This window comes from Porites lutea, chromosome 7 (genome assembly GCF_958299795.1).
Source record: "Porites lutea chromosome 7, jaPorLute2.1, whole genome shotgun sequence".
Classification (NCBI taxonomy): Eukaryota; Metazoa; Cnidaria; class Anthozoa; order Scleractinia; family Poritidae; genus Porites; species Porites lutea.
In genome coordinates, this window is record NC_133207.1 from 26,047,153 (window position 1) to 26,074,872 (window position 27,720).

Genomic DNA, 27,720 nt, shown 5'->3' on the forward strand with positions numbered 1-27,720 from the left:
ATAAGCTGAGGTGTGATTGGTCAATGTAGCGCACTAGAGCCAATCAAATTAGCCGTAAGAAACACAGTTGACTCCTTGGTATTTGAAACCAGCAGTTACACCCAAAAGTACCATGACAACTAAACAGCGCGCGTAACAAAAATCACAGAGAAGAGCATACAAGCGAAGGTTTGCTTTCTTGTTCAGCTGATTTTTCTCCAAAATATGGACGCAGAAGGTCTTCATATGGCGGTTGACTACGTGGGAAGCAGTGGTGTTATTCTTAGTACAGAACAGAAAGCAGCCTTACAGTCATCGCTGGTTATTTTGAAAAGCAACTACAAGTTTCGTGGAGTGAAATTTTGGGGCAAAATTCTTGGGGTGAAGAGCGATTACTTTATTGTGCAGGGAGTTGGTAAAGATGAACTGAAGGATAGAAAAACACTATACAGGTAAATTGTATTCGAAATCTAGTGAAAAGTCCTGTGGAGACTGACTGACAAATATTGCACAAATTGTTCCTTTAAAGATAAGCTTACAGATCGAAGTTAATTGTATTTATTTATTTATATGTTATAATTCACAAAGTTTTCCCATCACTGTGAATGCAAAGGTTTCTGATGGGAAATTTATGAAGACTTCTGTCGAATGAATCTGATGGTATTATTCCCCTCCCCCCCCCCACCTCCGGCTCTCTTATGAATGAAGAATTACACATGTACAGTAGGCAGATCTCAGAGGGTGTTATCTGCTGAGGCTGAAATCATCCTTCCAGACCCTGCCTAATTCTCAATATCAAGGCAAATCCAAAGCTATTTCTTTTTTTGCTAAACTTGTGAAATTTTCTGCCATTTTCTCCTTCTCTACCAAAAGAGCCAAGCCGTCACAGTCAATCTTAGTCCCCAGAGGCTTCTTGGTTTTCCAACCCTATTTCTGTCATTATTCTGTACAATTACCATTATCTGTACCAATATCGCAAGTCCCTTCCAAGTTTGCTCAATGCTACAACCAGTTGCAAAAGTACTTGAAACACTGTACCGTATTTTGGTATTTATAAATGGCCTGTCCATAATCTTGTGCTTGTGATCCCCCCTCCACCCCTTATCAAAGTTGCTAGCAATACAAGACCATGCTCAAAACTCTGAGGAACAACTTTGAATTATACAACTTATACATTGTCCGTGACTGTGCTCACATGGTGGGTGGCTCCTCCTAAAATGTTCTGCAATTGGTATATAGGATTTAATGGAGCCAACACCAATAATTATTGTGGAATTGCACGCATTTTAGGCATCCTACTGATGAACAGTTGCGACATGTAGATATATATTTTTTAGCAACTAAGATAATTTGCAGTCTGTCTACTTTGATTTGAATGTGAGAGAGAGGAGGGAGCTTGGTATTATATATCACAGACCTGTGACTAGCAGCATTTTGAAGCAAGAAAGGTCGTTTTTTTTTCGGGAGTGTCTCAGCATTTTTGCTGCTGGTTGTAGCTCATTTTGAAGAATTAACTTTGGTATTGAGCCAATCAGAAATAGAGAAATATTTTGAATGAATATTTATAATTTGCAATTATTGTTTTTGTGATAGTCAAGACTGTGTACACTGGGGTTTACTGCCAGTAGTTACAGAAAGCATGAGACACAACAGTTCCTTTGTGAAGGGACGTTTCACTGGTGACCCGTCTTACGAATATGAACACACTGAGACAAAGAGAGTGGAAAGCCAAGATGGAGATAGAGTTGAAGGAGCTGAGGAGGAGAATATTGTAAGTATTACTTTGGAGCCTTTCTATTAAATTGGGTGCATGCACAATTAATGTTTCTGTTTTTTTTTTTTTTTCCACATCAATTTTTTTGGAATTCAAACTACTGAATGCACAAACTTTCTCTTGGATCTCGGAGGTGATATGAGCTATTTAAAGTAGTTTGACTTAAGATGTGGTGGTTGTTGTTTCATTTCCTTATCATTGCTGCTATCATGTTGATTCTCTTAGAATGACAAGAACATTGCTCCAAATTCTCTCAATTTTGTTAGAAATGGCTGAGGCTTTCATAGCTATTATTTTTCACTCTATGAATCAAGAACTTTAATGGTTTGACATCATTTTTATTAATAAGTGTGTAGTTCAGTCTGTCAAAACAGACACCAGTGGTTCAGTCCTTGTGATGGAATATGAAATGAAGCAGTGTACTGTTCTCATATTACAAAAACATTGGCTGATAGGCCCCTGTAATATTCATGGTTTATATGAGTTATGTTACCTTGGGATTTTATCGTTTTTTATTCATAGATAATGGTGAAAGAGGAGGACAGGCTTGCAACAACTATTGAAGCTATAGACTATGATGTCAGGATAGTACCCAGAGGTGCATACTTTAGAACAGCTCTTGGCACTGTGGAGGTGAACAGAAGTTTTGAAGGTGTGTATAAATGAGACTTGTCTACCCTATTGTTTTCTCAGTTGAGTGGTATATAAGCTCGCAACAGCTTACAGAACAGGGATTTTGTCTGTGTGGAGCTAAAGAGTGCATGAAAAGAAGGTATAAAATACAGCAAATACAAATTTTATTTTTGTTGTTTGTAACACTTGATATATATTAAATACTTGGGAGACAAATATATTTGCTTAACAAGGAGCTCTGATTTTGTGTTTGACAAGCAATTTTTCGAGCTCCATAGCAAGTAAGGATGCACAATTGGCATTCTCAACAAAATGAACTAGATCTGACACAGCCCCTTTAATCATTAAATAATATTGTTATAAATTATCCCATATCCATCAGGTTTGTCAGTAGCTGATTCAGGCAAGCTTTCCAGTTATTTCCACTTCAGAGAACCATTTCTTCTAACCCAGAAGACTCTTCTTCAAAAGGTATGGTACTAAAATGTAAACATACGACTTTTGAGAGAATACTATTATTATACTATTATTTATACCAAACCCAAACAATGCTTACTGCAAAAAAACCCTTTTATAAATTCTATTAGTATCCATGACTTATAAAAGGGTGTTATAAGAACATGTTCATTACACAAAATAGCGCAAAATAAATGGAGGGATCAATGCAGTGTTGATTAGACCACAGCACAAAATAGATGTGCTTGATTAATCAACGCAATGACAGAAATTGACACCCACCAATGAACAAGAAACAAGGCGAGGTGGAAGAGCTGGGAAGAACCCAAAAGTGGTGGCATGGGACAGAAAGTGTTGGTCAGAGAACGTGATGGCCTTATGCGCCCTCTAACATAATGAAAACAGATAATGATGTTGATGATGATGATATTACTTTTGTCATAAACATAAATGAATTAAATCAATGTGGATTTTTTATAAAATCACTTTGCAATTTTTTTGCTTTGTCCTTTAACAGGCTGAGCTGGATAAAGCTGTTGATTTTCTTGATCCTATTGACACTGATGTGCCGAAAGGAGGTGAAAGCTGCTTTACATTTTTAATTTCCTTTTTTATAACTATAAACTTTTAGTCATCAGAGACTTTGTCACTTTGGTTGGAACTTAATTAATCAAAATTTAGACAGACCATTTGCCCATTTCCCTAGATTATTAGTAGCCAGCAAGCAAGCTCTAGGCGATCCACTCCAGGGTGCTCTGGCGATGGGGCGGGAACAGGAACAAGAGCTTGGAACTACGTCTCTGGAAATTGAATATCTGCATCGAAAAAGTCTATGCGAAATGCTGACTGGTGGAGATGACATTAGTATATGACATCATTACCCTTGGCACATTTTTTTCAATGTTTGTTTACATTCACGCTATTTTCTACTTCACACTGATTGGTGGAAATCTGACAGCTCAGTCGACGGTGAGCCACAGGGGAATTGGAGGTGGAATTCAATTTCCAAAAATGTAGTTACAAGCTCTCCCTCCTTTTCCCACCCCGCCAGGGTGGCCCAGAGAGCTTGCTTGAGCTTGCTCGCAGGCTAGATTATTAGTTCCCCATTTGTTTTTTTTTAAAGTTTCAACTCTTCTGATTTCAATTTCCTGGCATCACATTTGCAACTTTTCATTCATATGTTTTCTGTCTATTTGTTTGTTTGTTATGTATATTCGATGGTACTAGAATAATATGTTGTAACTGCAACCCTAACAGTTAAATTTCGAGGTGGATTTGACTATTACTTTCTGTCCCTTCGTAAGGTTACAGGACAAAAGTTATGTAAACAAAATTTTGACTCTTTGTGATTCTTATATGATAAGGAACTAAGTGATATTTAACTTGTCACAGTGGCTGGGGTTATTACAGGTTCATTACTGAAAATAGCTGTCAGACAAGCCGTATACATGGCTTGTTTTTGTGAAACATGAAATGCAATTTTTACGATTCTAAAACATGAAGGAATTTTTTGGGGTGCTTTCACTTTGTACGATAGAGAACGCAAGAAAGTAAGCTAGGTGAAAGCGAAGCGATTGGACGTCAATACTTTTGCCTGATAAGTTTTGACTTTTTACTGAGGAAAAAAAATCAATATTTTTCTTGAATGTTATTTGTTGCACCTGACTAATAATGAACGAGAGAACTGCGAATAAAAGCTACGAGATAACGCGCGAACGAGTGACAAAGCGTCTCGCTTTTGCGTGCCCCCGCGCGCTTGGCCCTCACTAAAGCTAGATAATAATCTAGAAGATATTTAAAGGCTTTTTTCTGTTTGTTGCAGGTTCCTGGAGTATTCAGTTTGAACGTGGTAGTGGCCTTGTCACCCTTCGTAGCCTTCACTGGCTTGGCTTCACTTTTTATCACGTGCCAAGCTCCAGAAAATATGGCTCAGTATACGTGGGTCTTGGAACCAAGAATCTGGACTTGCCTTTTATGCTGTGAAAGTACGCGTTTTCAAAAAAACATTTTGTGTAACATAGTGTATTTATAATATCCACTTGAGTGAGGTGCTGTTTGTAACAATTGTATTAATTTCCATTCTGATTTTTAACCAAGGAATGTTTAGCGAGCATCTTGAAGTGAAATAAAAACAGCGTGGAAAAGCAAGCAACCAATTTGCCGACTTTAATTACACATAAGAAAATCCCTCAAAGTTAGACTCAAACTTACCTAGAACTTGGAAGAAAACTTTTAAAGAAACATTTTATACGATATTCATATCATGCCTTCGAAAAAAAAATTAATCAAGAAGCGCCTTTTGAATCCATGAGTATTCCGGATGTAAGCTATATACAGACAGACTAAATATGTCGTAAGAACGAGTTGAAAGATACGCCAGCATAACTCGCACAGTTTTCCGGTTAGACTCAACAGTATAGATTCCTTTTCACTAGGAGAACGAAACAGGGAATAACACGAGCTAGTGCTTGTGTAATTACATACACTGTTAATATGTCCAAAGCGTAGCCGGTGAGTCGGAGGAAAAGTTTAGTTATTTCAGTGCATTATCTTTTTTACTTGAACTGATATATAACAAGGTAGACTACGAGTAGTTCCCCATTTTTCCTCAGGGGTAGTAGAGCAAGCGAAACGCAAGCGCGCGTGAAAATCACCCCACTCGAGAAAGGCAAAACGTGGTGAGGAGAGTGTCGTCTTTTCTCGCGTGAGGTGATTTTCACGCGCGCTCGCGTTTCGCTCGCTTTACTATCCCTGACTACAAATGGGGAACTACTCGTAGTCTAATAATAAGGGTACCTGACAGAAATAGCTTCAATAGCCCGAATCAAAACGTGCAACTAAACATAAGGACACGGCTATAAAATACTTTCATACTCAGTTAAACGCTTGTGTCATTACTAAAATCCTTTAAAAAAAACTGTACCAGCCCACCAGCCCATGTGTAGCCGCAACCACCCCCCCTCCACCCCCCCCCCCCCCCCCAAAAAAAGAGGGGACGCTATTTTTCCTTCTTAGCGGGGATGTGCTAAGAGAGAACTCCAGGAGCCGATTACTGGATTAATCGACTCCTGAGAACTCTCATTACAAAGGGGCCGTTTACGATCTAGTGTTTTTTTGTGTGTGTGTATTTTCACAAGGGCGAAAAAACTCTTTTTTCCTTCTTATACCGAATTGGCATGGCATGGGCCTCCCTTCCAAATCGCATAGCCTGCGTAGCAGGCGCAAAACAAGAGAGTTCTCTTGCAATAAAGGAATATGGGCACGAGACAAAACGGGGCACACGCAGGAGCCCAATTTATGGGTTATGGGCTCCTGGCACACGCGAGTCTCCCTCGCGCGTCCTTTTTTCTTGCGCCCGTTTTTTCTTTCTCTCTGCGCTGCGTTCTTTCTAGCCTGCGACCGCAGAGCTATGGCGGTCGCGGGACAATTCTTTCTTGTGCCTGCTAATGAGATGGGTTGGCCAAATTTGCATGGTTACTTTCCGGTCCCTCCTTTTCTTTTCACTACAGGAAATCCATGCTGGATACCTGTGGTTGATTGGCACAGTGCTATAAAACGTGTGACCTCTTTAAATTCCACGGAAATTAAGGGGATGAGTTTGTTGAGGTCGTCACATTAATACAGGAAGAGGCTTTTAGCATGATTACCATAAACCGAAATCAGAAAAATCATATCCGATCAGATAAACATGTAAAAAGCGTTGAGGTCGAGAACCTGGGGGCACATATGGCAATGCGCCCAGATTAAAAACAGACTGTTAAAGTCTGTAAAAAGAGACATCAAAGAGACATTTCATGTTTGAAAATCATGAAAGAAGAGGAAGGGCAGTATGGTCTAGACTGGCAGTCTAGAAGTACTCTTTATATCATATATACGTTTTTCTTTAAGTCCATGGAAAAGTTAGAAGTTACTAATTAAAAGTCTTAATATTTACAGGCAAATTTCAAACGTTTTGGGCTTGGCCAGCCCTCATCAGTAAAGCCTGAAGCAGTTCATTCATGCCCAGCAGGACCGGAGTTCAGGTCAGCTATGAGGTCTACGTACGACTAGGCCGGGGTACTTCTGCTTAACTGATATGTACCGCGCGGACGTGGACTTTCGTGGCCTGTCACGTTCATTTCAAACCTTCTTTCCTCGCTTTGTATAACCTTTTCCAGGCTCCAATGCTGTAGTAGTGCATTTCGTGCATCCCCGAATTGCGCGAGTCTTAATTTTCGCTTGCTTGGCTTGATTTACAGAATAAAGAACCCCTATAACTCGACTAGGATCGGATAGCTGGAACTCCCCGCTGATTCTCGAGTAAGTCCAATTTCCCCTCCCACTTTTCAGTCATTCAGTAGTACTCGGTTACCTGGAACTTGATAACTCGAAATCCCCGCTAACTTGAACTAAATTTCCTTTCCCTTGATCAAAATCAAGTTCACTGTGATTACCCCGAGAGCTCGAATTCTGAGCTCCACTTGGATGCCATTTCGCATTAGGTGTTCTTGTTGTACAATCGGTAAATCCAGCAATTTGATTTTCAATTTGATGGTGCAACAAACATATCACGTTTTATCACAAACAAGGACCATAATCATGTTACCGTTTCTGATGAAATAAGTTTGCATTGTACTATACACTCAAATAAAAAATCAATAACTATTAATTATTAGGATGGAAAATTTGACATTCAATCGACCCGATAACTCGGGCCCCCGCTAATAATTGAAAAAAAAACTCGAACTGTTTTTCGTTTCCCTTCAGAGTTCGAGTTGACGGTATTCTACTGTATTTTCTCGACGTCCTTACTATCTGATCTGAGAGCTTGGCACAGGCTACGCCTTGTGGCACCCCTTGCCTTAATAACAGCGATCCTTAACTGCACTTCGACTTGCTAAGGTGTCCTGTTGGACTACGAACGCTTTCTGGCCGAGCAGTAGACTTTTCCTTGCAGGCTATGCCGCGTCCACTCTCGGTAAAAACGGGCGCTTTCATCTCTTACATATCTCAGTTATCAGTACAAGCGCGCGAAAGGGCGGAGCTGTATTGATCCACTCAATTTGTGTGAATAACGGCTTGTTACTGCCCTGACATCTCATCCCAGTTATTTCAGTGAATTCTCTTTTCCGGCAGGTTTATACGGGGTACTTCTTTCTTTAAGCCCCCGTGCAGCCGCCCCCTCCTCTCAAACAAATTAAAATCTCCCCGGTTTTCTTTTCAGGGGAGGGAGGGTCTGTACAAAGGCTACCCTCTTTTCAGACATTTAAATTGTTCTAAAGTGGCTTTCTCAAAAGAGTGATCCTCAGAAGAATCAGTTTTTTCATAGACCGTTCCCGGAACAAGCATTTTCAGCTCTTTGTCTCGTCCAGTGACATCGCTCATCCGCCTATATAGGCGTGGGATCGGAGAAAAAATAGTCGCAACATATCTCAGTTCTGGCTTCCGGAGGCGCCCTAATTTTCACGATCAACTAAACATCCTCAGATATATTGTTCGTCAAATTCATATTTTAATTGATAATCTATGTTGCTGAAAAATATATCGCCGATACTGGACTTTGATGAAGTAATCGACGCACTTAGGTTTTTAGTCTCCCTCTGCTTCCGGTTTGTTTCACTTAACGCGGTAAGTGGCGATCAGAAGTAAACAACGTGGAGAGATAAATAAGTAAAATGGGATGAAACAATGATAATAAAAAGCCTAAAGAGCTCATAAATCGGTGAAACGGTTATCAGCTAATTACAATAATTATAATAATGTTTTTACGGTAAAGATTAACATTATTATTATGTATAGTGTAATAGAGTGGAATATAGAGTGAGATGATCAAAACGTTTTTCAAGACCAATATTGTTTGACTACAAAAGGTCGTTTTCACGTACAATACATAAAAGATGAAATAGAACGTATATTAACACAAGTTTTTTTTTTAATAAAGCAAAAAATAGTTAATACTGAAATTCGAACACAGCGTTTACTTTACAGAAAACCTGAATGTTATAAGAAAATTGACAAAAACAGGCTTATTGCGTGGAAAAAGTATCAACTAGCACTAACTTCTGTTCTCGTGGTATAAATCGTTCGTCTCTCGAAAAGGAGCTAGAAAATGAAATCAGGGTACATGTTGGCAGAAAGGTTACCATTAGTACAAAAAAAATTTTTTTTCACAAAAGTTGTTGGTGGATTTTTCAGTGGATAGCAACTCAAACAGCGTCCATGTTAACAAGTTTTTCGAACCAAGCCTTCTCTTATTGATATGCAAGTCCCATCTAAACAGTTTACTTTTCTCGATTGTCTTTCCACCAATAGCGATGCGTCTTGTAAATTCCTCAATGGCTGCCATAGTGGGTTAGTGATGCGAAGTGAATGCCAACTATTTGATCTATGTCACAGGTTTATCTGCAACAGGACAGTTTATAAATGCCTCCAGGAAATGTCGAACGTTTGCCGTTGTTTTGAACTGTCTTAGGACTCAAAGCTCAAGCTTCGTATTCGGTAAAACCGAGCTGTTCTTTCGAGAATAATGTGACCTGTCGCTGTGCATCGACATGGTTCACAAAAATGCTTATGGAACGACTAATCCGGACGATTCCGTCGTCCCTGAACTAGACTCTTTTGACACTTCGCTGAAATCGGATACGGCTCAACAGATCATTCAACAATGGATTGAGGTATGGTGAAGAGACAGTTGGTGTCAGCTTTCGTAGTCTTTTGGAGTGTGTATGCCTTTCGGCACAGAAGTGGTTGTCGCTTGAAATTTGCCGCTTAAAATCGACTAATAACGTGTTTATTTTTGTCCAGGAGGCGACTGGAAGAGTTTTTAACTCGTCCCGATTTATAGAATCCTTGCAAGACGGCGTTCTTTTATGCTAGTAAGTTATTAACGATCGTTTTCGATAGCTTTGCTTTGTTGAAAGGATTAGAACTCGGTAGCACATACCATACTCATCGATTCTTTGTATTTGTAGCCTTGTAAAGCGAATACAGCCAGATTCGGAGATTATTCAGGATGTTATCGAAGCTCCAAATCCTCAGGAATCTCAGGTATTGAAAAGCACTGTAATGTCTCCCTAGAAATAATCTTTATTTCCTCAAACACGAATAAGTCCACTTCGATACCACGTTCCATATTCTTCGTATTTGGTATTTGTTATTTTTAAAAGCTTGCATGCGTCTAGTGAAAGAGTTTTGCGGTTTCTTGTCGCTTTGGCACACAATGTGTGAGTTCTAATGAAATGTTTAGTAAAGTAAAAAATAACGATGGAATTGTTGATAGCCCAGGGTGCTGCACCACGCAGTATTCTTGTTTTTTCGAGTTATCGCGTATATCGTGTAGCAAGTTGCTTGTCACGTTCAATCTACGAACTTCGCCTTTACAAGTTAATCGAGATTTCTATGCTAGAAATTTTACCCCATCTAGATCAGAGCAAATGTCACAGTGATCGTGGCTTTATCAGCAACGATGTTTAATTTTAAATTATAAAATGGTTTTGTCCCCCTAGCTAATAATGTGTGATTTTAGTCGATGTGACCGGAAACCAGTTTACATCTCACGGGAAGCGCCATTATGATGAGCGTTTAGTCATCATGCAAAAAAAGAATGGCCAGTCGCTATTTGTTTCAAAACACAACATTTCCTTTGTCGCTTTCTTTAAGACGAGTGCTACAAAGAACGTTCGATCGCACGTTTATTGATCATTTTACTGGCTTCAAAGGTACAACGTACATTGACGCGAATAATCTCGGGCGTTTTGATTTGATTTCGTTGACAGAAAACCCGATGTTCCAAAACCATGATTTTATTAAATTAACCCGTGTTTTAGTTAACTTAGCAGTTGTTGAATAGGGTCGTGTTTGTCAAACTGGAACTTTTTGTATCCCTACAATCGCTCCTTTTTATTAAAGCTTTGTTGTGGCAGTCTGCTTGTTTTCTGTTGAACTTTTCCCTCATAGATCACCCAGACTAAACTGCATGATATTGATATCACTTCATGGTCCAAATTACTGAATTTCGTGACTGGTCGCTACATAATCGGCCTAATCCTTAATATGTTTTTGTCTCCTAGTAAAGATATGCTTAACGGCATATTTCAGCACGAAATGTTCCGAAGTTCCATTTTGGCTTAAATAGTTCATCAATTTTTCGAACATTTGTCATTGATTTCAATTGTCGTTCGCAAGTAGCGATCTTTACATTTGATAATCTGCTGAACTGTTCAAGTGTTGTTATTATTAAAGCCTAAGTTAATTTGCTAATTTTATTATAAAATTATGTTATTAACTGAGTAGCAAATTTCAATCACATAGCATGTCTTCAAAACCTTATTCATTCCTTGAACACAATGAAGTTGTTTAAATTAATGTGTTATTACACTTTGTAATCTGGCAAAAATATATCCTTTAATTTCTCTCGAACTTTGTGAACAATATAATTTTGAACACTTTTCTGTATAATTTATAGAGAATACATATTATCACCCTGCATTCTCAATAGATATCACCCTGCATTCTCCATAGATTTCCATTTTAATCGCTGTAGAATTAAAAGAGGTGAAAATACTGTTTGCTTCTATAATTGGTGGTAGTAAATTTCAATCATTCACCTTACAAAGGCCGTTATCGTGTTTTTAATCACACGTTTTCTTTAATCCTTTTTACCATCACCCAATAGACCACTTAATGATAATTTTTTTATGTTATTAACTATCACTTTTTGAGCTAAGCCTTTTTATTTGAGATGCATCATTGCAAAGTGATCTTTGTTATTGTTATATGGCAAGTGCATGGTGATCCATATATTTTTATTCATTTTTGTTGACACCATTTCTTAAGTTTTCACTTTTTTATATTTTATATACCCCTGTTACTTTTCAAATTTCAAGATGTGCTTAATGAGCAAAAAAAGTGAGTGTGGTATATCTAATAAAAAAATCATTGCCTCTGATCCTAATCTTTTTCACAATTCCATTAATTGTATATAATGAATTGAGAAATAAAATCCCAATAGCCTAAGTGGTTCAGTTAAATTTTCATCCTCACATGCTGCTTAAGGGATCTATTTCTAGGATTACACTGGTAAATAAACTTCCAAGAATTCATGTAGGCATTGTTACATATGATATCCTAACTCTGTGTAGCTCTAGCTAGTTCCTGTTTCAACTACCCAGAAATACAGCAAACCTTTGTTTAACCAACCTGTGTATCAAACTGTGGCCCTTCTTGATGGCTCACTTCCTGAAAGACACTAAATTAGATCTATAAACTTTAAAGAGGATGTTTATTTTCCTGTATATAGATGCACCTTTGACATGTCTGTCTGTAAAGTTATTAACAGTGTATGTCAATTTTCAATTTGATTTACACAGAAGATTCCCTCTATGCTCTGAATTGACTTAATCTCAAATGTTTATTGTTTATTGTTTTGTTTGCCAAAAATTATACAAATCAAATAAAATCTAATTACTTAAACTCTCATGGCGAGGAAGCCCAAGAGAAGCCACCGGGCTTATAAGGAATGGGCTCCCTCAGTTAGATAATTAGAACAAAATATTATCATAATTACACATGGGAAAATCAATGGCAGAGCTACAGTAAATCTTAAAATAAGTATATTAGATAGTCGTACTAATCATAGTTGTAGGCTAAAAAAAGCGAAATGACAAAAAGAAAAAACAAAACAAAACAAATCAAAATGAAAGAGCAAAGGAAGAAAAAAAAATACATATCTATATATATATATATATATATATATATATATATATATATATATATATAAGAATACTATTTATGATAAGAGGAATGCTTTCAGCTTACAGCAAAAGGAAGCGGTACTTGTTGCATTTCGAATTTCAAAACTAAGAGAGTTAAAAAATTTAGGACCTTGGAAACTGATGGAGAACTTTCTTATATTAGTCTTACATTGTGGTAAATAAAAATGCTCCGAACTTCTGAGCTAATTTGTTAATTCAGGCAATGCAATTCAGTAATAATTTGTTGTAAAATAGAAAAAAGCAACAAGGATGTTACTTACAGGTTTCAACCTCCTGTTATTAGCAGCCACCCAAAATGTGAATTGATTAAATGTGGACTCTTATGAGAGGTGGCTACTTATTGCTCAACCTATATGCTACTTTTTGGAAGAAAATTTGTTTAATGCATGTAATTTCCAATGTAGTTTCAATGTAGTATACTCTAAGTAGTGTAGTCAGGGCTTAAAATTAAAAAACTCCTCAGGTTGCCCTTTGGTGACCAACTGGAGAAATATGGTTGCCAGTTTGTATAATGTAAATGATGCAGCTCATAGTATCAGGGCTTCTGATATTCAGCGTGGTCACCAGGCTGCAAAATTCAGGTAAACCCGCAAAATTCTCAAAAACATAAGAAACACTGCAAAATTTGCTAGAAATGTCATCAAATACATGTTGATACATCATATTTGAAACTTATCGTGGCCCTTGGGGCTGTTTAATTGCTGTAAACGTGCAAATTTATCTTGAAACGTCATCACCACAATGAGCAAACAACATCCCAAAACTACCAGGCGTAAATTATGTTGCAAAAACCTGGACACTAGTCATGATGTTAAAAGCTTTGCAATAGGCTCATTTCTTGAGCGCTTTGTTTTTATAATAGCAAATCATTATCTCTGTTAAAAAGTTTAAACACTCCTGTCAAATCATCGCAAAATCTATCGGTTTGTAGCGAAATTTGCCCAGAAAATTCCCACGAAATCGGCCATTTTTTTCTGATTGTTTTCAGCTTAGTTATTCCCGAAAAGTTCCGCAAATCTGTCCCTGAAAATCCCGCGAAATTTGAATTCTGAGACCTATCAGATTTGATTGTTTGAAAATATCCCGGACAGAAGTAGGTATAAATTTGGAGGTAAATTAGCTCTGTTTATGCTATTTGGCACATTTTTATGATGAAAGCAAAGCAAGATAAGATGAAATGTTTGTTTTCTGGTCACCAAAGTGGCGACTAAACCAGAATTTTTAGTTGCCCAGGAGAATATGTTAGTCGCATTGGTGAAGGTATCAGTCGCAAGTTTGAGCCCTGGTAGTGCATAGTGCAACATGGACATAAGAGCTGTCTTTTGCGCAAATGTTGTTGGTTTTTGTTTCAGAATAAAGTGATGTTTCTGCTGAAGATCAGTATGCTCAATTACTGACAATCCTTCATTAAGAGGTCACTTGCCGTTACCCTATGAAGGTTCAACAGTAGATTGACTTAAGTCTAGTGGTCATGAAGTCCGTCAAACTTTGCTTGTCATGTTGCATCAAGCAGTTACATACAAATAATTATTAAACTGTCAGTGTATAAAGCGATTACGGTAACTTACAAGATGTTCCAAGGTGTGACAAACCACCATGGTCACCATGGCAAGTAGAAAAACATTTTTGTAGCTAAAATTGCACTGAAAGTTGCCAGTTTGGTCTCAACTAGTGTTTGATCATAATGGGACAATTATTTGTGGTGCTTTGTTCCTGGGTGTTTATGGTATTTCTAAAGTTAAAGTGAGATAAACATTTGCATGAAATGTTGTGCTCTTTTTCTTTTTTAATTCACCTTTTTACCCAGGCTGGCTGTTTATTAAGCCTCATGTGGCATGTGCCTCCAAATTTGATGTTTGGTAGTCAGTTTGATCATCTCCTTACATCCTCATGTGTTTTTTTTTTCTGGTGACCTTGATACATTATTTTAGATTACTAAAAGGCCATTTTGAAAAAATTTCAACTTGGAGCACTGAATGAGGAATTTGACTAGGAAAACTTTGGTGTTTAGTAAAGAATGGTTGCACTTGAAGGTCAGACTGTAACCATGATTTTGGAGTCAAGATTTTTGTTTTTTAAGATTGTTTACACCAGTCCAGCCAGATAAGTTTGGTTCCCTTGTAAATGAGTGAACTTATTGGACATTCTCATTTAATGTGCCTCATTTCTGCATGCTATATTAATACCTGTATTTTATATATTTATCATGTGTTTATTTTTTCTTTCTCTTTTGTTTTTCTTTCAGATTAATTTGAAGAAGTTCTTAGCTGTTTGTAGTGAACTTGGTCTTAGTGGGTGGCAGCTTTTCGATCCAAACGATTTAGAAGTTGGAGGTGATGTTATGTGAGTATTCACATTTTTGAACAGGATTCTTGGTTTTCTCATGACATCACCAAAATTCAAACTAAGTAACTATTGATTCTTCTGAGTTTCTACTTTCATGAAGTATTACAGCACCTAAAAACTTTTATTTACATGAATTCTTGGTTCCAAAGGGTTCTTTGTTTTGCGATAGAGGATGCTTGAATCTCCAGGCTTTTTCGTGACGTGGCATTCAGCTGGTGGCAGGGAAAGCTCTTATTTGGTTTCAAAATGTTACTGATTTTTTGAGATTTTGCTATCTAAACAGTCCTTGTCTTAGAATAAATATTACTTTAATTTTTATGAGTTCCTCAAGCTATAAATTCACGTATAAGTAGGAAAACTCAAAAACAAATGTTTCTGTTGGTTTCCGGCGGCGATATTTGTGCCCCTCAAAGGGACACCAACATGGCGTCTCATACAAAGTCTTATAAATTTGGGTAAAGCAGTTTTCCGAATATCTCACGTGTGCAATATTGCACAGACCTGATTCTTGGCGAGGCTTTTTGTATATTTATCTTCCTTCATTCCCCAGATTCTGGACTTTCTTTAGTGACTGGTTTGCATTTTTATTTTTGATGTCGTGACAGTGAAAACAGAGAATAGCATAACAAATCAATATATGTTATGATGTTGACAAAACTTGGATCAGACCAACCTCTGTTACCCTATACCCATCCTTTTGTCATTTAGTGAATTACAGGGCTAGATCGGATCAAGGTATTATTGATACCTTAATCATTACTCACACAGGGCTGTCATTGCCACAGTCACCTTCCCAGCTGTTTACTAATTTTAATTTAATGTTATTTATCTATTTATTATGCTTTTACTTCTACTTACTGTAATTTATTTTGTGTGGCAAAATAATTAAAAAATAAATAAAAATAAAAAAATGCTTGCAAGGATTTGGGGGTTTTCCCTTTTACAGGGCTGTCACTAAGATTTCACATTGCTGGAGGTATGTGTTACAGGTCAAAATAATATGCAGGTTAAAATCTCTTAACCTTGGTTGATTCTCAGTTTCCTTTGTCTCTTAGCCCTAATTCACAAATAATTACGGCTAGGATACAAAGGAACTAGAGAATCAACTTAGGTTGGAAAATTTGAACAGGTCTGAATTTAATTTTGACCTGTAACATATGCAATTTATTAGAAGGCATGAAATTGAACAACTGGGAAGTTCCTTTGGTTCTATTTTACGTCTTAAATTGTTTTCCTGCGAAAGTTGCGAGGGATCAGGCTAATATTAGCCAGGGGAATTCCCATGCCCACAGCACTTGGTGACAGCCCTTCAGTTATTAAGAATTTTTAGCCTTGATCCTTTCTATGTCAACCATTTAACATGAGTGACCAGTATCAGGCTTAACATCAAAACTGTTTTATCAGACATAAGAAAAAAGAATCACTAAGTAAGATTTGTTTTGATACAGTGTGTTTTAGTAAAGCAAATTATTGTTGTTAGTACAGTCGAACCTTGATTATCTGGACCTCGATTATCCAGACTATTTCGTCTGGTCCCAATGAGTGCAGATAACAATTATCCGCACTATTGAGGTTCGACTGTGCCATTGAAAAAGTATGGAAAACAGATTTGAGAAACTTTTAAGCCATTTTAAGTAAATATTTCAGTCAGTGTATGGAAGTGAGTAATCCCCAAAAGTCTACTAATATATGTAGTCCCACTCAATAATAAGTAATAACAAATTTTTAATCTTTAACACCATTACCAAATGAAGATCAGCCGTACACGGCCAAGAAGTCAAAGTGTCCACAATGAGGCATAAACAAACAGGCTTAGCAAACCACAAATAATAATTTTTGTTCATTACAAGAAATCCACAGTTGTCTTACTAACAATCAGTTCCTGCAAACTACAGTTAAGCTATATTTACGATTTGAAATAGTCATTAGTACCCTGTTCTAAGGATATACTTACAAGTAAAGGCAAAAAATGTCTTTAAATTAACTGTATCTGGACTCTTTTGCAGTCTTTGGCTTGTTTGAAGACATTTACACTTTTATTTTTTGTGTTTAGCAACTATAAATCAGAAGATGAAGTAATACAAAAGGTAAGACCTTAAATTTATATTTTAGATAGAATTTTACAAACAATTTTAGGGGAAATTTAGGGGAGCCTTATAAACAGAATTGATAGTAAGAGTAGTTTTGAGTGAAGCTTGCAAAATATGGTAATATTTGGGGCTGTTGGTGAGCGAAACAGCCTACTTATGTACTTTATTTGTTAAACAGGTTGTGAGCACATTGTACTGGCTTGGTTGTACTGTGCAAGGAATGTCTTACTACAGGGGACCCAGGCTGAATCTCAGTAACTTTCAAAGAGAAAGTGATGGCACAATTACTGTTAAGGTATGTACTAATATGCACAGGAGATAATTTTAGAACCTCTTTGCGGACGACAAGGGGAGCCTGCAATTATTCTAATCTCCAGGTTGTTATTATGCATGCATTGCATGTATGTAGCCAGCATTCGTTTGGACTTCCACTAAGAATCATGAATGGAATGCACAGTACGTGATTTGATCACTCGCGTTTGGACCTTCTATCACTCGTAATCTGATCGCACGTGTTTTGACCATCTATAACTTGATACTTGTGCAAAGCACAGTGTTAGAGCAAAAGCGTTTTTACCTTTAATTGTTGTCGCCTGCACTCCATAACCTTTGGTTATTACTCCTATAAGTATCAATTTAGAGTAATTCTGACAAGACAACAAGACCACCAGAAGCTATATTAACTGGTATAATTATCAACAACATACGGGAAATAACTCACTTCTCAAGACTTCATGATTCTTTCCAGTTTACCAGCCAGCAGTCAGGGTGGGATTTGAACTCGTTCCTCCAGATTGCATGTCTGAGCCAATGGTCAAGGAAGGGGGTGAATAGGGGTATGCAAATCCTCCAATCCGTTATGATTTATTTACCAAATCTGCCCTTCCATTTTCGCCCTGAAAACGCAATCTTGGCAAAATATTTGAATTAAACACCAAGTCTGAAATCCGGCCCAAACAATGGATGAATCCGCAAACCGCTGCAATTGCAGGATCCGGAAATCTGTTACAATCTCGCTTTGAATCCGAAATCCAGGCAAAAATATTTTCAAAATCCGCCGATCCGTTTGCCTATATACCCGCCTCATCAATGCCCTAGCAGCTCAGTCTTATCTGCTTCAGGCACTGGTTTACATAAAAGCGGGAATTGAAATACATTATATTAGGTATTTATCCATCTGGCTCTGGTTGTTCAAAAGTTGGATAGTGCTATCCACCGAATAAATTGCTATCCAATGGATAGGTATTACGAAAACTAATTGTGTTATCCGCTGGATGGTGATTTATCCGGTGGATAGCGCTATCCAACGTTTGGACAACCAAGGCCAGATTTCCCAGTTTATAAATATGAAAAAAATATAGTAAAACAGATACGAATGTGTGTAAATCTGTGATGAAAGAATCACACTTAGTACATGTACACTTGTAAGAATCAAAGAAACTAGGAAGCAGGCTTTCGAATTATTTTTTAAAAGAGTTCATGAACTTTCATGTACATGCAGAAAAGGAACACATGATATGGCAGGTAGTCCTTGTTTTCAAAAAGTTTGGTATTTAAGTGCCATTTCCCCATTTGAAACTACAGATTTTAAAAACAGGGCAGAACTTTAAAAAACTTTTAACAATGGTGTATTATCCAAAAATCTGTCAATTAAATTGGATAAAGATGAAAGAATAACTGAAAGATGCCATATACAGCAGCTGTGGTTGATAATCGTTCCTGGGTAATTCATTAAGTTTGGTCTCTGCTTAAAACTTCAACAATACAGATGAAAAGGCACTCTTGAAAACTGCTATTAAGGGCTAATCATTTCATTATGAGATTAATATTAATAAAGTTAGATTTGAGATCTGCTTTTGGCAATACTTATGGAGGAGCATAGAGCTTAATTGTCCACTTCTTTGAATGTCACATTTTGAGATGTTCAGTCTAATATGCTTCTATTTATTGCCAAGAAAACGTTTTAAGAGAAATTTTAAGTTAGACAGGATCCAATCAGATCAAATGGACTAGTCATCCTGGTGCTATGTTAAAAGAAAAACATCAATTACTGTGCCTTAGTACTGGTGGATAAAACAGTCATTTTCAAGTGCTAGGTACATGTACTGAAGTAATTTTTTGCCATATTGGTACTAAAATTTTTGTCGGTGTAAAATTTCTTGGATAGCCACATTCAATATTAGCAAAGGACCTTTCATTATTTCAGTATCTTCTTTGTTATTTGGTTAAATTTTTTTTCATGACTTGACTTGTGTGATGTATTTTTTTAAATTCTTTGGAATGTTTGATCAATATTTACTCTTGTCATTCATTTTAGAGGTCACAGAAGTTAAAATAACATTTGGTGCTCTCTTGATCTTGTTATACAATATGCAAATTACAAAATGCCATGGCTGTCTGCTACAAGTGCTTGTGATGTTGGATGCAGTGATTTTTTTTCTTTATGCATTCCTTGCTGTATAAAGTCGATTTACTATGGGAAAGTTTGAAACATCAATTTTGATTTATCCTACACCTGATTACAGCTCTAAAGTCTCTTGATTGAATTCAGACCCATTGTGGCAATGATTTCAGTGATGCGGAAAGTAGGAAGATACACAAATTAACCTTTATTCTACAAAATACCGCACCAGATGGAAAAGATATCCAGTGTATCCGTGTGAATTCTGTACTAATAGCTCCTTGTGAACTCCAAAACATGGTAATGAAATGTGTGTGTTCTTGTTGAGATAATGACTCTCACCTTGTTGTTAATTAGTTGCTAAGTATGCTATACTTATTCAATTGAGTCAAGTCCAAAATAGCAGTTTTCTTTATTAATAATTCCCTATTTTGAATTGGTAAATTGATGTAAATTTGATGTTTGAGTATTCTCACTAATATTGGTTCTTCCTAGTAATGTTTTAATTTAGTTCCATGTAATTTCTGTGTATTTTAGGTGACACTGTTATTATTCATGAGGAACTCATGTGAATAATAATCCAAACATGGTCTTCATGCATGTACTAATTATGTAAACTAAAGGGCTATTTCTCACTATAAGTCTAACTTGAGATTTTGGGGGTTTTGTGCTCTGTTGTGTTTGTAATGGGTCATATATCCAGCAACAAAACTTTGATCTTTTAGTTATCTGCAAGTTATACCATTACTAATTTGATGCACACACTACTAGTGATCATTCAACTCTGAAATCAGTTTAGTTATGATGAAATACCATTACTGCCTCTTTGCCATTTTTGTAAAATATGCTGTATTGATCTTAAAAATACCAATACATGTTAGTGTAATGTGTAATTTTCCCTTAGAGTGTCACATTTGAAGCCTTTATTTGTGAATTTCCTGCTTATTTGATTAATAATGCAATTAGTGAAGTCTACAGAGCACAGCGTCTTCATGCACTGCCTTCAGGAATTAACATTTATTGAATAATTATGAAGTTTAGTTTATGTAAATCATTAATTTTGTTAATGTTATTGATTTTTTTCCCAAAATCGGACGTGAAATTCAGTTGTGTTTATCAGAATGTGAGTTATTTTACTTTTACATGCCAAACTGAAGCAGACTATAAAATAAGTGGTCCATCGTAGTGAGGTTGAAAGCATCCATGTTATTATTACTAGAAGATTTAGTCAAGACAGATTTGTATTCAGACTAACTTGTTCTTACAGACTCTTGTATATTATGGGTAGTTTTGTTGGTCCTAGATATTCTTACAGTTTCTTATTTCATACCTTGATAATTTGGACACCTCTGTAGTGTGGACACTTGGCTCTGTGCCTTGGGTGCCCTTATTAAGGACATTAAGCTGTAGGACACACACTTCTGTAGTGTGGACACTTGGTTCTGTTCCTTAGGTGCCCTTATTAAGGACATTAAGCTGTAGGACACACACTTCTGTAGTGTGGACACTTGGTTCTGTTCCTTAGGTGTCCTTATTAAGAGGCTTGATTGTAATACAGACACCTCTAGTGTGGACACTTGGCTATATCGCTTTGGTGTCCTTATTCAGGACCATAAGCTGTAATACACACCTCTGTAGTGTGGACACTTGGCTCTGTGCCTTTGGTGTCAATATTAAGGAGGTCTTGCTCTGATACAGACACCTTCATAATGTGGACACTTGGCTCTATCCCTTTGTTGTCAATGTCAAGAAGGATTGACTGTATTCTGTTCTTTCTCAATTGACAGCCAAATGCTAGGCGCGGCAATGATTACTCCTATGTCAGAATGGATGGACCACACATTAACGGAGGCATTCCACATGGTGACACTGTGCCAACACACCTAACAAATGGCTATGCCGAGAACATGATGACCAATGTAAGTGTGTTCTACACTTGATATTCACTTTTTCTTTTTTGTGTGTGTACCTTATGTACTTGAAAGAGTGCCATGTCGGCTATCAAAATAATCAGTGCAGTACTTGTAAACCCTGGATTACTTGTGGCTTAAAGAAATCCTTGAAAGTAAGAGAGACATGTAAATTTTACAAAAAAATGGCTCATTGCATATTGGCAATCAACAATGACAGGATGCACACTAATTCAGTTGGAGTGTGGGGAGGCTGGCTTAGAGGAGGGGGCTGGCCTAATTTGCTTTAAAGTACAGTGCTTATTCAGGGTTGGCTCTTGTTTGGAGGTGGTGCTCATTTTATATTTGTGACGTAGTAGAATGAGTTGTAGGCAGGAGGGATAATTTTATTATTGTTACGCATGTGAGTGAAGTGCTGCAAAGGATTGACAGTGATGGTAACTGATGATTTGACAACTTTTGCAGAATTAATGATCAGAAACAATTTGATCCGAAACAAACAATGAAATTTACTGTTCTTGAAATGTGTTTTTGTTTGACAGCTGGTTGCATTGATTTTGTATGTTTAATGCTTTAGGGGGATGAGGCTGTGGAATTTTCTGTCAATGTGCGGATACTTGGAGATGAGAAGCGGTTTGGTTTTTCCGTTATGGGTGGAACAGATGAAGGATTCCCCCCAAGAATTGACGAAATTTCCCCAGGTATAGTGTTGCAATGTCTTTTTACAAAAGTTTTAAGAAAGCAGCGTGGCCGAGGGGTCATCTTGTCAGACTGAGAATCTGGCAGTCTCGGGTTCAAGCATCACTCTGACCACTAGCTCAAAGCTGGATTTGTTTCTTGGTTGTCATGAGGACAAATTCACGGTCATGCTTGTAATTAGCAACCAGTTGGGGTTTTTAATCATGTTTTGTCTATTATTTGTTTAATTAGAGACCTTTAGGGCCAGTTATTTAAACGGAGTTGAGCTAGTGTTTAACAAAACGACGTTCTAAGCCATTTTCAGTTTGCCTAATGCTTTTATTATAACACCATTTATCGTGAACAGTTTCATGATAGCACATGACGTAGACTATAAAAGCATTTATTGTCTTGAAATAACCCATTAATGAAGATATTTGGAGGTCCAAAGATGTGCTAAAGCGTGACCTAACTTGGATGTCGTTTAAATAACCGGCCCTTAGATTCTAAGCTGTCGTCATTCAACTTGCAACTGAAGAAACTGCTGCCCTCTTCTTTTGTTTTAGAGCACCTACATCCTAACTTGTCTTTGGGTGAAAATTGAACTGATTATCAAAATCCGCTCTGCAGCATCAAGGCTTGTAAAATCAGAGTGGCCATGAAAATAAAGAACAGGGTCACACAAGATTACTGTTTGTTAAACGCTTTCTTCTTGCTAATACCGTCTTTTTTTATGATGTAGAATCTCCTGCTGCCAAGACAGGCCTTTTAGTTGATGATGAGATTCTAGAAGTGAATGGAGAATCAGTAGCTAATTTGTCTCACACTGAAGTTATTTTAAGTATTCATAAGGTAGGTTATAATAGATGTAGGACTTTATTTTTTTAGGGTGCCTATTCTTCAAAGATCATGTCACCATGCACAAATTGCATGGTAATCAGGGCTCGAAAAAAAGCCAAGTCCGGTAGTCTGGGACAAGCAGATTTTCTTGCTGGGCAAGTGAATTTTAAAGTTCACTTGCCTAATGTTTAAGGGTCCAAACAGGTCATTCTCTAACAAAATCATTAACTAAGACGAATAAGAAGTGGCCCCGGACACTCCAAGATAGTGTTTTATTTTCACAATGTTTCCATTATCTGAGAGCCTGGCACATACTACAGGCAAGAAAAATGTCAAACCGGTGATAAAATCTGCCAATACAAGAAATTGCGATTGTGTTTATTTTAGACAACAGAATAATTATGAAGAACTTATTATCTTTAAGACAATAACAATGGAAAAGTATAGGTGGAAGTGATTGTTGTTATTTTTTTAATGCAGTACCGACTGTAGATGTCCCAACAGCAAGCAATAATGACGTGGAACTTGTCGAAACTTGAACTGTACATTTTGCAAATATAAAATAATATTGCCTTATCGTTTTGAAAGGATAAATAAACTCGACCGCGATTACTCGTATTAGCAAATTTTATCACTTGTTTGCCCACTGAAATACCACGACGTGGCGTTGCTTTTATCCCATCAAGCGATGCGCTTGCAAAGATGGGGGGTACCGTGAACGAGGTCTATTCTCATGACCTTTTCTCTTGGTTATGTATTAGTATTATTATGAGGAAATTGATGTTGGTCACTCTTGCGACCAATAGGATTAAGGTTTGCGTGTGCATCATGGACGCGCGGCTTTATTCCTCCTTTTCCTTCCCCTTCGAACTGCTAGGTAGTAGTGCCACGCTTTAACGCATATCTCATGAAAAACTCAATAGCACAAAGCTCATCTATTGTGTGGAACCTTCTTACTCCTGAGCTTGCAAAGACATCCAACGTTAAAAATTACACTAGAATGGCCGCTAAATCTGACAGCCAACGTAATTTAGATTTTCGGGCTCAATCTCCACAAGCAATGCCTCACAGTGACAACGATATTTTTTTATATTATTAAGACGATTTTAAAACACTTTCATTGCTCACGTTTCAGTTAGCTTAAATGCACGACCCCATAAGCGGCAACGCTTCAATCACCATCGTGTTGAAATAAAAGTTATTGTATTGTACTCCTGCCACGCAGCCCGGGGCGAGGGATTCCGCATATGAAAGGGGTGGGGATGCTCGTGGGAAATTTTGAATTAAACCCTTAAAGGAGACCGATCTGGGCGGGGCTCAAGCCTTTTTTGACCCCTAAAAGAGACCATGTTAAAACACAGACAATATATATATTTTTATATTTTTTCGCGTGCAACCCTTAACGAGACCTTCACGGCTAAATGTGATGGCGTTTTGCCCAGAACACCCTAAGTGAGACCAAAATCCGAAATTTACACCGCTAAGCGAGACGACGAGCATCCCCACCCTTTCACATGCGGATCCCCCCCGGGCCACGCAATGCACGTTTTAATACCTTCCATGCTTTCCATGTATAAAATATGTTATTTGTTTTATCTTGCAGTGTCTTAGAAATAGAGTTATTGCTCTGAAAGTTCGAAGAGGTAGACGATATTTTCAAGGTCAGTGCGCATTCATTTTGTAGCTATTCTTGTTACATTTTTATCGTTTTTTATACTGGTTTAACAAGTTCAGATTGGTTTCTTAGTGATTTGTCACTTAGAGAATTGACAGTAACTGACCAAAGCCATTAATGGTGGCACCACTCAAGGGCCATCAAAACGTGATCAGGCGAGCGTACGTTTTTACATAAGAAACTGAGTGTTTCTTTTTTTTGTTTTTTGTTTTTTGTTTTTCTCTCGTTTGGTCCGAAAGAATACGATCGTAATTGCAAAGTGGTTGCATAAATGGGTTGGTCTAAGGGCGGGTTTCCACTGTCTTTTTATTCAATGCAACCTACTGCCTTTGAAATTTCAACCATCATTTGATTTGAATCGATTTAATGTTCATATTATAGCATTCAAAAAAGTGTAAATCTTAATTGTTTTGCAGGGGTAAACGGAATAGGCAATCATGATGATGTAAATGCCAACCACACAGGAAAGGTGGACACGAACACGAGAAATAAAATTCAAAAAATCATGCAAGACCACGAAAGTGATCCGCAGTTCCAGTACTACAACTCAGACGCTGAATCTGAAGGATCGAACAACGATCAAGAATTTTACGGAAACGGCGACGTCGGCGTTGTATCGCCCGGTCCGGGATGGAGCAAGGACTACGGCAATAAAAATTTTGGAATATCGGGGAAAAACGTGGCGCAGTCGAACTTGCAAAAACATAAATCATTGTCTACTCCGCTTTTTGACTTAACAAAACTTGATACCATAGAGACAGAGGTTGATGTGGATGAAAATGATGCCTACGCTCTTAGAAACGAGGCTTATGATAGCGACCTTGATGAAGATGTACTACCAGGTGAGATAGCTTGGTGCGCAAGGGATCTGCGCGCGCCGTCGTCACTTTCGTCACGTTGTAAGTGGAGGGATGTAGTCAATAGGGAGCTTAAGCAACAGCGTTTTTGAGCGACGGACGTCAACCGGAAGTGGACTTTTTGCATCACTGGGGAATGGTTTGGTTGAAACTCTCGGGTAAATCGTCTTTAAAAGAGAAAAGAAACTCAGCAATACAAGTTTGTTAGCGTCAAGGCATATAAAAAGGGAGAAGGCCTCACTTCCGGTTGACGTGCGTGGCTCAAAAACGTCTTTGCTTAAGGTCCCTAATGCCCCAGCTCTATGCCCTTGTTGTTCCGTCATGCAAGAAACTTTTTTCCGTCCATTTCTCAGTGCAAGGGCCGCCTCCATCTAGGTAGAGATTCTAGTGAGTTTTAGCGGCGTGATGATGTAGACGTGATACACTAATTGTGGCCCAGTTCGGCTAATTTAGTTCAACTTCGCATCAGAAAAGAGGCCGCTGTTTTTGTGCTTTTTTTTTTTTATTCCAAGATCTGTAAAGAAAGATCATGAAACACGACTAATCGACTTTGGCCCCGTCCACATGTATCCGTTTTTGTTTGAAAACGGAGATTTTTTTCTCCGTTTTCAAAAAATTCTGCGTCCACACGTTGCCCTTTTGAATCGTTTTTACCCGTCCACACAAAAACGCAATAACGATTGAAAACGGTACCATTTTTGATGGGAGCAGGTGCATTTACTACTATCCAACACCATAAGGAAATCGTTTTTAAAGACCTCCGTTTTTATCCTTCCACGCGAGTACAACAAAGGGCGTTTTCAAAAATACCCACTTGGGAGAGCGTTTTTGAAAAGATGGGTTTTCGGTGACCAGTCTTACCGGATTCGCGTGGACTGAGTCTTTGTTGAAACTATGGGAAGTGAAATCTGTTACGTGGGGTCTGTTGAGTCAAATAATTGCCTCCGACTCGAATAAACTCGAATAAATAAAGTTGTGAACCAGTATATAAGAAATGAAGTCATACACTTGGCGGATATTCACAAATTTGTTTCGTCTGTTTTAGGGGAAGCTGAAAAAGAGTTGTTATTTCCTTGCATGAATGAAGTCAAATCTAAACTCCAGTCAAGCTCTGACATGGACGATATCGCATTTGTTGAGAATCTTTTTGAACAGAAAGACTTTCAGGATGCTACGAACGTGAGTCATTAATATCTCGCATTTTTACTGAAATTACGGTAACTAACATGTTTCATATGATACTAAAACATTTATGAGAGTGGAAGATTATTTTCTCTGTACATCGTCGCATTTCAGGTGAATTGTAAAATTTCACACGTTTTTCTGATATTTGACGATTTTATGAAGTAATTTCTATTAGGAGACAAACTGCCTGTTTTACAAAATGACTGGCGATGATGATGATGACGATGATCATGATGGTTGTTGTGGTTGTTGTTACTTAACCCTTTAAGCCCCAGTATCCACATGCAAATTCTCCAAACTGATCTCCATACATTTCCTTTAAGAATTAGTTGAGAGAATTTAATAAAACATCAAGGCATTTTCTCTTTCATGATCATCTTTTATATTCTCACAACCTTATCTCTTGACAATGTATGGACATTGTTAGGAGAAAATTGCTGTTGATCACTATTGGGACTTAAAGGGTTAACTGTAAGTGTCATCAGTCAAATTTCAAGCTGACTGCTTTCTTTGCACACTGATTTTTCATTTTAGGTTTACACGAGAATGGTTGAATTAGAGCGATCTGGACGGGGCTTGAGTGCAGTCAGCCCTGTGGCTACAAATTCACAACATCTTTCTTCTCAGGTTGGAGCTCCATAAACGTTTTAAAATTTTAAAAATGTTTAATGCCAGCATTTTATTGTTCTTTTCTTCACCAGGGGGCTTTTGAACTCTAGTACAGGGACGATTTTCTCTTTGCTTGTCACGCCATTCGCGGCTCGCGATCTTAAAGGAGTTTTGTCACGCTGTTTACTATCTTTTTAAGAACTGGGCTAACAATTGTCTTTGCATCAATCGAATTCCAAAAATGATATCCAGTTTTGTTATTCAAGACTTAATTCAGGTATTGAAGCTTTTTCCTGTCATCTGTTGCTACGGATTGCATGGATGGACATGAATAAAACCAATTTTTTCAAGGTTTAATGCTATGCCTACAAAAATCACCAAAAATTTGTTATGGTTGTTGCTCCCTCATGAAATGTGCTTGATATCTTCGTCATTACTCTCCAGGAGCATTTTGTGTATGGGTAAATGCACTAAGTAATGACTTCACCACAGAATTGACCTAAAACAGTAGCATATCCTCGTGACATAACCCCGT

At 37.6% G+C, this 27,720-nt stretch overlaps 2 protein-coding genes across 3 annotated transcripts in view; both read left to right on the forward strand.

Moving 5' to 3' along the window:
- The first annotated feature begins 110 nt into the window (after positions 1-110).
- LOC140942828 (radial spoke head protein 9 homolog) lies at positions 111-4,998 on the forward strand. Its single transcript, XM_073391838.1, has 6 exons — positions 111-431; positions 1,573-1,750; positions 2,276-2,405; positions 2,769-2,857; positions 3,360-3,420; positions 4,665-4,998. Exons 1-6 carry the CDS (start codon positions 205-207, stop codon positions 4,823-4,825), a joined length of 846 nt encoding a protein of 281 aa, XP_073247939.1. The 5' UTR covers positions 111-204; the 3' UTR covers positions 4,826-4,998.
- A 4,153-nt stretch (positions 4,999-9,151) lies between these two features.
- LOC140944150 (protein PALS1-like) overlaps positions 9,152-27,720 on the forward strand; it is a 31,635-nt gene continuing 13,066 nt past the window's right edge. Inside the window, exons 1-13 of one of the 2 annotated variants that reach the window (XM_073393277.1) lie at positions 9,152-9,495; positions 9,626-9,696; positions 9,793-9,868; positions 14,840-14,937; positions 16,994-17,027; positions 17,209-17,325; positions 21,219-21,350; positions 21,919-22,042; positions 22,762-22,871; positions 24,463-24,520; positions 24,951-25,376; positions 26,437-26,570; positions 27,111-27,203. In XM_073393277.1, coding sequence (XP_073249378.1) covers positions 9,373-9,495; positions 9,626-9,696; positions 9,793-9,868; positions 14,840-14,937; positions 16,994-17,027; positions 17,209-17,325; positions 21,219-21,350; positions 21,919-22,042; positions 22,762-22,871; positions 24,463-24,520; positions 24,951-25,376; positions 26,437-26,570; positions 27,111-27,203 — 1,596 coding nt within the window. In that variant the 5' untranslated portion in view covers positions 9,152-9,372. Of the gene's footprint in view, positions 9,496-9,625; positions 9,697-9,792; positions 9,869-14,839; positions 14,938-16,993; positions 17,028-17,208; positions 17,326-19,419; positions 19,732-21,218; positions 21,351-21,918; positions 22,043-22,761; positions 22,872-24,462; positions 24,521-24,950; positions 25,377-26,436; positions 26,571-27,110; positions 27,204-27,720 lie in introns of those variants that run through there. The other variant, XM_073393278.1, reaches the window with a different exon arrangement.

Excerpts from the sequence above, each read along its gene's own strand:
- LOC140942828 (XM_073391838.1), top strand. The coding sequence starts at position 205 with ATGGACGCAGAAGGTCTTCATATGGCGGTTGACTACGTGGGAAGCAGT. Across the intron at positions 432-1,572 it reads GATAGAAAAACACTATACAG|TCAAGACTGTGTACACTGGG; the intron begins GTAAATTGTATT and ends TTTTTGTGATAG. Across the intron at positions 3,421-4,664 it reads CACTGATGTGCCGAAAGGAG|GTTCCTGGAGTATTCAGTTT; the intron begins GTGAAAGCTGCT and ends TGTTTGTTGCAG.